General features: G+C 39.3%; 2 protein-coding genes across 2 annotated transcripts; both read right to left on the reverse strand.

Annotated features, from left to right (window-relative positions):
• Nucleotides 514-975, reverse strand: LOC107647037. Its single transcript, XM_016351169.1, has one exon. It carries the CDS (start codon nucleotides 973-975, stop codon nucleotides 514-516), a length of 462 nt encoding a protein of 153 aa, XP_016206655.1.
• Nucleotides 3843-4598, reverse strand: LOC107647036. The gene has a single exon (XM_016351168.1). It carries the CDS (start codon nucleotides 4596-4598, stop codon nucleotides 3843-3845), a length of 756 nt encoding a protein of 251 aa, XP_016206654.1.

A 10750-nucleotide genomic window follows, 5' to 3' on the forward strand; every position in this document is an offset into this window, starting at 1 on the left:
TTCCTGTAAAGTTAATAGAAGTTGCTTGTTCCCCAAGCACTTGAGAGAATGTTAGCATACATGTATGCTTGTGATTTTCTGAATTTAAGTTGGTGTGTGAACACCAAACTTAATTCCTTGCCTAATGCAACAGATTGAGTACATGCAGAAAACATCAAGCACTTTTTATTTAAGAAAGTAAATATGAACCATAAAACAACTATGAGCTAGATAACAGACTAAAAACTAGAAAACAAACAACTCTTAAGTGATTTCTCTGATTGTTTGGAGCTGATAACTATTTATGCTGATGGTGAAATGTGTTCTTAATGACTTTCATGGTGGAACACTAAACTTAGAATTACACATTCACTCTTAAATTTCTTTGGTGTTCAACACCAAACTTAGCTCCTAGCAATGCAGAGAACTCTCTTTACTCTCTTATTGACAAGCTTATGAAAAGAGAACTACATTTGGTTGGGTTGCCTCCCAACAAGCGCTCTTTTAATGTCACTAGCTTGTTGATCAACCCTTTCAGTCTAGTCTGTATTTTGTCTTAGGCCTTTCCTTCATATCACCTAAATAGTGCTTGAGTCTTTGTCCATTAACAATGAAGGTCTCCTGTAACTTTTCTTCCATAATTTTTATATGTCCATCAGGAGAAACCTTGGTGACAAGAAAAGGGCCTGACCACCTTGATCTCAATTTCCCAGGGAAAAGTTTCAGGCGGGAGTTGTAGAGTAACACTTTCTGTCCTTCCTCAAAGCTTCTTGGTGCAATCTTGAGGTCATGTTTTTCCTTTGCCTTTTCCTTGTACACCTTGGTATTTTCATAGGCTTGGAATCTGAATTCTTCTAATTCTTGCAGTTGCAGGAGCCTCCTTTCACCAGCAGTTTTGCCATCAAAATTCAACAACTTGAGAGTCCAGAAAGCCTTGTGTTCAAGCTCTAATGGCAGGTGACAAGCTTTATCATACACCAATTGATACGGGGACATGCCAATTGGTGTTTTAAAGGCTGTTCTGTATGTCCAAAGAGCATCATCAAGCTTCTTTGACCAATCTTTTCTTGAAGCTCCCACTGTCTTTTCCAGGATCCTTTTTAGCTCTCTGTTGGATACCTCTTTCTGGCTACTTGTTTGGGGATGATAGGGTGTGGCAATCTTGTGCTTCACTCCATATCTCAGGAGGAGGGTCTCTATTGGTCTATTGCAAAAATGGTTTCCTCCATCACTGATGAGTGCTCTGGGAACTCCAAACCTGCTGAAGATATTCTTTCTGAAGAAGTTCAGAACCACCTTGTTGTCATTTATAGGGGTTGCAATGGCCTCCACCCATTTTGATACATAATCCACTACCACCAAAATATAATTGTTTGAGTATGAGGTTGGGAATGGTCCCATGAAATTAATCCCTCATACATCAAACAGCTCAAGTTCCAGGATGAATTGTTGTGGCATCTCATTTTTCTTGGGCAAATTTCCAGCCTGTTCACATTCGTTGCAGTTCTTCACTAGCTCTCTTGCATATTTGAAGATGGTGGGCCAAAAGAACCCATACTGCAAGACTTTTGCTGCGATTCTCTCTCCTCCAAAATGGCCACCATAGCAGGACCCATGACAATTCCATAAAACTCCCCTTCCTTCCTCCTCTGAAACACACCTTCTTAGCAATCCATCCGAGCATTTCTTGAATAAGTATGGCTCATCCCAAATGAAGTACTTTGCATCATTGATGAGTTTTCTCTTTTGATGCTTGTTGATCATTGAAGGAAACTCCCCAGTTGCCTTAAAATTAGCAATATCTGCGAACCAGGGTGCCTTATGAACCAGCATTAATTGCTCATCAGGGAATAATTCATTGACACTTGTTTTGTGGGTGCTACCTTCTTCACAAGGGATTCGGGACAAATGATCAGCTACTTTGTTCTCCACTCCCTTCTTGTCTTTAATCTCAATGTTAAATTCCTGCAATAGAAAAATCCACCTTATCAGTCTTGGTTTTGACTCTTGTTTTGCAAGTAGATATTTTAGTGCTGCATGATCAGTGAAAACAATAACTTTAGATCCGATGAGATATGATCTAAACTTATCAAATATAAACACTATTGCCAATAGTTCCTTCTCAGTAGTGGTGTAATTCCTTTGAGTTTCATTCAAAACCTTGCTGGCATAATATATAACATGCACTAAATTTCCTTTCCTCTGTCCAAGCATTGCCCCAACAGCAAAGTCTGATGCATCACACATCAGTTCAAAAGGTAGATTTCAATCGGGTGGGGCAATGATAAGTGCTGAGGAAAGCTCTCTTTTCAGTGTTTCAAATGCTAGTGTGCATTTTTGATCAAATACAAAAGGTGTATCAGAGACCAATAGGTTGCTTAAAGGCTTTGCAATTTTGGAAAAATCTCTGATAAACCTTCTGTAAAAACCAGCATGGCCTAAAAAACTCCTAATTACCTTGACATTACTAAGTGGAGGTAATTTCTCAATTAATTCTACCTTAACTTTGTCTACTTCTATTCCCTTTTCTGAAATTTTAGGGCCAAGGACAATCCCTTCTGTTACCATAAAATGGCATTTTTCCCAGTTTAGAACTAGGTTTGTCTCTTGGCACCTTTTTAATACTAAGGCAAGATGATTAAGACAATTGGGAAAGGAATCTCCAAAGACTGAAAAATCATCCATGAAGACTTCAATGAATTTTTCAATCATGTCTGAAAAAAATAGATAACATGCATCTTTGGAAAGTTGCAGGAGTATTGCACAATCCAAAAGGCATGCACCTGTAAGTAAAAACTCAATATGGACAGGTGAATGATGTCTTTTTTTGATCTCTTGGATCAACCACTATTTGATTATAACCAGAATATCCATAAAAAAAACAATAATATGCATGTCCTGCCAATCTCTCCAACATCTGGTCCATAAAAGGGAGTGGAAAATGATCTTTTCTGGTTGTCTCATTGAGTTTCCTATAGTCTATGCACATTCTCCAGCCTGTTACTGTTCTTGTGGGAATGAGTTCGTTCTTCTCATTGGGTACAACAGTGATCCCTCCCTTCTTTGGAACCACATGGACCGGACTTACCCATGGGCTGTCGGAAATAGGATAAATAACTCCTGCCTGCCATAGCTTCATCATCTCTTTTTGGACTACTTCTTTCATAACAGGATTCAATCTCCTTTCGGCTTGGATGGAGGGTTTGGAATCATCTTCCAACAAGATCTTATGCATGCATATGGATGAGCTTATCCCTTTTAAATCAGCAAGAGTCCATCCAATGGCATCTTGGTGCTTTTACAGCACCTCGATTAATTCCTCTTCCTGTTCTTGACTAAGGGCAGAATTGATGATCACTGGGTAACTTCCATTACTTCCCAAGTACGCATACTTAAGAGTAGGGGCAGTGCTTTCAGCTCCAGTTTGGGTGCTTCTTTCTCTTTTTTCCTCTCCTCCAATGTGCTCAGAAAAGGCATTTCAGCTGAGTTGACATCAACAACCTCATCATTTAACATGGAGTCATCATCTGTCAATTCTCCAAGTGCTTCTTCAAAGGTTTCTTGCATCACAATTTCCACTGCATCTAGCCTCATACACTCTCCCAGTGACTCTAGTGGATAGCTCATGGCTTTGAATACATTGAACACCATCCTCTCCTCATGTAGCCTAAGGGTGAGTTCACCCTTTTGGACATCAATGATGGCTCCAGCAGTAGCTAAAAATAGCCTCCCAAGATTATTGAGGCTTTAGCTTCTTCCTCCATACCCAGCACCACAAAGTCAGCAAGAAAGATGAATTCTCCTACTTTCATGAGTAGGTCTTCTACTATGCCATGAGGGAATTTAAATAACTGATCTACCAGCTAGAGAGCCATCCTTGTTGGTTTGGCTTCCTCAATCTTCATCCTTTTCATCATAGTTAAGGACATCAAGTTTATACTAGCTCCCAAGTCACACAAGGCCTTTTCAACTATTATTTCCCCTATAATGCAGGGAATTTGGAAGCTTCCTGTGTCCTTCAATTTTTGAGGTAGCTTGTGTTGGATGATAGCACTACATTCTTCTATTAGTATCACCGTTTCATCATTCTTCCAACTTCTCTTCTTGGTCATCAATTTCTTCAGAAACTTAGCATAGAGTGGCATTTTCTCTAATGCTTCAGCAAAGAAAATATTGATTTGAAGTTTCTTGAAGATCTCCAAGAATTTGGAGAATGGGCTGTCCTTTGCATTCCTCATTAGGCGTTGAGGGTAAGGAGCCTTTGGGGCATATGGCTTGAGAACTTCCTTCCCTTCTGATGAACTCGGAGTAGGTGTTTGTGCTTCATCCTTGTCAACTGAACTATCCTCCTCTTTCTCCTCTTTAGTCTCCCTTGACTTCTCTTCCAATTCTCTTCCACTTCTGAGGGTAATAGCTTTGCATTCCTCTTTTGAAGTTGTCTTGGTAGCACTGCTGGAACTATAGCTAGGGGCTTGTTTGGACAAATACCCAATTTGTGCTTCAAGCTTCTGCGTGGCCGCATCTTCATTTTGTCGATTGGAGATTGCTTCCTCCTTGAATTTCCTTATGTCTTCAAACTCTTTGCAAAAGTTTGTAAGCATAGCTTCCATCCTGGCCATTCTGTCATCATCATGTGGTGCTGATTGGTTGGAATTGGGGTGTTGAGAGTGATTATTGTGGCTTTGATATGGTGGATATGAATAATTATTTTGTGTGGTCTAGTATATTTTTTGGTTGGAGTTTTGGTGAGTGAAGTGGTTGTACTGGGTTGGATTATGAGGTCTGTGATCTTGGCCTTGGTTTTGTTGGTTCCCCCACCCAAAGTTTGGGTGGTTTCTCCAACCAGAGTTATAGGTTTTAGAGTAAGGATCATTAGCTTGCCTAGATGAGTTTCCAAGGTAATTAGCTTCCTCCCAGTTAGCTCCTTCTTCTGTCTCCAATTCTTCTTGAGGTGATGATTGAGTGTGGATAGCTGCAGCCTGATTCTTCTCCATTTGCTTGGTCAATTCGGCAAGTTGCTTGGTGATCATCTTGTTTTGTGCCAGAATTGCATCCATATGGTTCAATTCCAAGACTCCCCTGTTGTTGCTTCTATCTGAGGCATAAAAATACTCATTGTCAGCCACTGTCTCTATAACATCAATGGCCTCTTCAATGGTCTTCTTCTTGTTTAGGGAACCTCCAGATGAGTGATCTACAGCTTTCCTTGATTCATAATTCAGCCCTTCATAGAAGATATGAATTTTCACCCACTCATTAAACATGTCAGGGGACATTTCTTTGTCAAATCCTTGAATCTCTCCTAGACTTCATAAAGAGTTTCACCATCTTGCTGTCTGAATGTTTGCACTTCAATTCTCAGCCTATTCACTCTTTGTGGCGGGTAGAACCTTGTCAAGAATCTGCTCATTACATCTTCCCAGGTTGTCAAGCTTTCCTTCGAGAATGACTCCAGACATTTTGATGCCTTGTCCCTCAAAGAAAATGGAAACAGTAGCAATCTATAGGTGTCAGGATGCACACCATTAGATTTAACCATGTCACATATCCTTTGGAATTTAGTGAGATGCTCATTAGGATCCTCTTGGGCACTTCCTCCAAAAGAACAGTTATTTTGGACAAGAGTTATGAGCTGAGGCTTCAATTCGAAGTTGTTAGCATGGATAGTTGGCCTCTGAATACTGCTACCACAATTTCCTGGATTTGGATTGATGTATGATCCCAGGACTCTTCTCTCTTGTCCAGCTGGGTTAGGTCCACCTCTTTTGGCATGGTTATTCATCTCTTCTTCATGATGGTTTTCCATATCCTCCTCCATAGTTATATCAAAGTATTTCTCCTCTTCTTCAGCACCAACAACCCTCTTTCCTCTTACTTCCCTTCTTAATCTCAGGAAGGTTCTCTCCGGTTCACTATCAAAGGAAGTTGAATTTTCTTTTCTCCTATCTGTCATACAATGAACAAGTACAAGAAATAGCAAATGTAGAGTCTACTAAAACAGAGTATAGTTAGCTTGGTTAGAGCAATTTATCAAATAGTTAGTAGGTTAGCTTGCTGGAAAGTAAAGAAGTAAGGTAAAATTAAAGAGAAATAACTAATAGAAAATTGCAGAGAATAAAATGAGTGACTGAAATTAAATTGCAATTAATCAAAAGAAAAGAAAAGTGCTCAATCTAGTTATCCTTCAATTTAGTAATTGTCAATACAAAACCAATCCCCGGAAACAGCGCCATAAACTTGATACGCGGGAATTTGTCTCTCAACAAATTTCCTTCCGGCAAGTGCATCAGATTGTCGTCAAGTAAAAAATCATAAAAGAGTGAGGTCGAATCCCACAGGGATTGGTAGATCGATCAATTATAATTGGAGAATTTTACTAGTTGAGCTAAATCAGAATTGAATTGGGAATCGCAGAAAGTAAAATTGACGGGAAACTTAAATTGCAAGAAATTAAATAAGTTGGAAATTAAATTGCAGGGAATTAAAGTGCAGAAGCTTAAATGACAAGAAATTAAATGGGAAGGGATAATTAGCATGAAATTAAAGAGCAGAAAGTAAATAGAATTGGTAGATCAGAGAATGGGGAGTTTATTGGGTTTTAGGAGATATTGAATTCTTCGGATCAAATTATTTTCACCTCTTTCTCAATCAATGCATTCATTGACATTGCTTAGAAATCTTAGATGATTGGATCCCAATGTCTTGGCTCACAATCTCTCTAAGCATGAACAATTGCCCAATGTCTTGATTTAATTGCTCATGGGAAGAGTTGAAATTCGGTCACTGACCATACCACACAAATTAATAGATCAAAGTGTTGGTAAGATTACATGTCACTATATCCATCCAAACCCCAATCTAATCCAATGTGAGAAAGTAATTCTAGCATAAATTCTTCATTCCTCTCTCAAGGCTCTGAAGAATTCCAATTATGGATAGCTTCTCTCTCAAGACAACTATCCAATTGAATTAAGACCGAAAGCTTTCTAACAAAAATCAAGAGAAAAGAAAGAAGAAGAAGATGAAAACTACTATTGATCCATTGAATTATAATAGAGCTCCCTAACCCAATGAAAGGAGTTTAGTTGTTCATAGCTCTCAAAATAGAAATTGGAATTGTAGAATACATTCTGAAATTCAAAGTGCAGTAAGTGAAAACTCAAAATGGCAAAAGGTGTAAAAGTCCCCATTCTAACTTAAACTCTAAGCTATTTATACACTTTCTTCCATTGATCTTCAAGCCTTGAATTGGGCTTTTGGCCTTGATAGAATTGGGTTGAAGATGGCTCCAATTGGTTGCCCTTGGTGTTGAGAAAAAATCTGTGTGGCATTTTGAATTCTGATGCTTCACGTTTGAGTCAACATTTGAGGTCCAACGTTGACTCAAACGCCATTTTAAAATAAACCAGCAAAACCAGAAAGCTTGCTGTCATTGGCGTTGGACTCAACGTTAGAGGGCCAACGTCAGCTAACCCACACGTACGCGTATCGTGCGCTTCCGCGCAAAAGGGCCAAAAAGCTCATCCACGCGTACGCGTACAGTGCGCGTGCGTGTGGATGCAAGATTTTCATTTTTGTAGTTAAAAACAAGGAAGGGGACGTTGGGCTCAAAGTTGGACCTCCAACGTTGGCGTTTTCACGCGTACGCGTACTGTGCGCTTAGGCGTCCATTGCTATTTTTTTCATCCACGCGTACCCGTCACTGACGCGTACGCGTCGATTCAAAAATTCCCAATCTGAATTATGGGCTGAGCATCGCGGACATTGGAGGCTAGCATTTGATGCAACGTTGGACCTCCAACGTTCGGTCTTGGCGCGTACGCGTACCGTGTGCTTCCGCGCAAACAGGTCAAAAATGCTTATTTACGCGTACGCGTGATGCACGCTTCCGCGCGGATATCAAAAATTGCATTTTTACGCGTACGCGTCATAGGCGCGTATGCGCCACTCAAAATTCTTTCAGCCCCATGATTGATCATTTTCTCATAATGTTGGGGTTAACGTTGGACCCCCAACGTCACCTCCAACGTGAGCATTAGCCATGTTTACAGAGAAGTGCTCTGTTTCTCTTCCAACGTTTGAGGCAACGTTGGTGGTCCAACTTGGCCACCAACATTGCTTCCTCTTCATCCTTTCTGTGCTCCTTCTTCAACCTTCCTCTATGCCTTCCTTCACCTATTATTAACCAATGAATGCATCAAAGATTTGCTAAAATTATGAGAATTCTTATCATTCTTAGCATACAAGTAATCATAGCATAAATCATCATGAAATTGCATCAAATTACTCATGGTTGAATGAATATAGGCATACATGAATTTCTACCCAAATGGCTTACTTATATCTCAAGAAAGTGCATAAAACCTATTAAAAACAAAGAAAAAGGCTAGTGAAACTAGCCTAAGATGCCCTGGCATCAGGGGGGCTTATCGGGAGCCCAGTAATAACGGCCACATTAAGAAGCGAGAGGCCGACCATTCCACATGAAAAGTGGAAATTATTGGTGGTCCTGTTCTAGAAATGGACCACAGCCCCCAATCATCCAAGGGTTTGTGCCAGGCTTTGAAATCAGCCCCTCATGGAGTAATTTTGGGGTTGTTCCTAAAGGGTTTTTGAGGATTGGTGAAAAAGGAGATGTCGAGGTTTTGGCTAATGAGCAAGTCTTCCCCTTGAGTGTTAGGAAAGTTGTGGAGATGCTTGTTTGCCCTTTCTAAATCCTGAATGGGGCCAACAAAACAGTGAGTTTCACCCCCTACAGTGAAGGGGATAAGGATCCTAGGGTCATCGATTTGAGGCTGAGGGTTGATAAACCCCAATTTCGTGGTTTATCTTGTGCTTAATTTGGGGGATTTTATCACCTTTTCCCACATTTATTCAATAAAATAGCATGGTTTTGCAATTCTCCCTTGATTTGTGCTTAAATGTGAAAACATGCTTTTTAGACACTAAATTGGTGATTTTGATTCATTTTAATTCCATTCGATACCTTGATGTGTGTGTTGAGTAATTTACGGTCATAAGGCAGTTATTGGATGGGAGAAATGAGTAGAAAAGTATACAAAGGGGAGAATGCATGAAGAAACAAAGATCGGGAGTGCATCAAAGGACGCGCACGCGCAAAAGAGATCTCACCCATGGACGCGCACGCGTACATGTCGCTTTCGCGCGGATGGAGAAATTGCCAATCGACGTGCACGCGCACATGGCGCGCACGCGCCAATATTCTTACATGGCCCACTTGAAGGCAAAACGCTGGGGGCGATTTCTGAAGCTACCCAGGCCCAAGTCCAACTTGTTTCTGAGTGTATTTCATGCAGAATTGAAGTCCAAGCAAAGGGGGAATAATTGTTTGTAGCATTAGCATCATGTAGGTTAGTTTCTAGAGAGAAAAGCTCCCTCTTCTCTCTAGAATTAAGTTAGGTTAATTTCCATCTTAGATCTAGGTTTAATTACATGTTTCCATCTTGTTTCTTTTATGATTTCTTACTTCTACTCTCTAATTCTCATGATTTGTAATGTTAATTTCTCTTTTATGTTCATAGATGCTCTTGTTGGATTTGATTTACTTTTAATGCAATTTAATGTTTGATGTTTCTTTATTGTTGATTTGAGTTGTTGATCTTGTTTCCTTGCAATTTGTAGTTGGTAGATTTTACTATTCTTGCTCATTTACCATGCTTTCCCTTTGTACCCACCAAGTGTTTGACAAAATGCTTGGTTGAGATTTAGAGTAGATTTTTGAGCATTCTTGGCTTGGAAAGAGTAATTAGGCAATCATGAGTCATAAAAACCCAACTCATGTTGGTGATCTAGAGTTGTTAGTTAATATTATTTCCATTGATGCTAATCTTTTGCTAATTTAATTAGTAAGTTGATTAGGACTTTTGGATTGAGATTAGCTAGTCTTGTTAGACTTTCTCTCATGGAAGATAACCTATATCTTCTTCCAATGTTGGAGATGACGTAATAAGATAAATTCTTGTTTATATTTGTGACATGATTAATTAGTCTTGTTTGACATTCTCCCTATGTGAAGATGACATGATACCTTCTTCCGTTTGTTGGAGTTGACTAAATAAGATGAACTAATCAATGTATGACTAGGATAGAAAGCCTATGATCTCAACCCTTGCCATGAATGTCTCTCTCTCTTTATTATTTGCTTTCTCTTATTTACTTGTCCTCTTTAAGTACTTGCTTAATTTACTTTTCTTGTCATTTATTTTAGTGCCCCCTTATCAATCAAAAACCCCCTTATCCCTTCATAGCCAATAAGCATACACTTCGTTGTAATTCCTTGTGAGACGATCCAGAGTTTAAATACTTTGATTAATTCTTATTTGGGGTTTGTTACTTGTGACAACCAAATTTTTGATTGGGAGGATTGTTTGTTGGTGTAGAACTATACTTGCAACGAGATTTCAATTGTGAAATTCTATACCGACACGACAATTTTCTTAAATCAAAATGGCGTCGTTGCCGGGGAGTTGCAATGGTGTTATGTTAGTGGTTATTGTATATATGTGAATATTGTAAATAGGGTTTACCTTTTGCTTCTTTGTTAGTTTTTGCTAGTTTTAGGATTTATTTTTCTTGCTTTTTATTTGATTTTGTTTTCATTTTCTCTTGCTATCATGAATTCTCACTTTGGCTATGAGTTTGGTTCTAACTATGTTGTAGAAAATGAGGGCTACAATGAAGATGTGTATCAAGAATGGGATAATCAAAGGTGGGAGGAGCCATATGCATATGATCAATCCTCATGGCAACA

The sequence above is a fragment of the Arachis ipaensis genome, chromosome B06, assembly GCF_000816755.2.
Source record: "Arachis ipaensis cultivar K30076 chromosome B06, Araip1.1, whole genome shotgun sequence".
NCBI classification, from domain to species: Eukaryota; Viridiplantae; Streptophyta; class Magnoliopsida; order Fabales; family Fabaceae; genus Arachis; species Arachis ipaensis.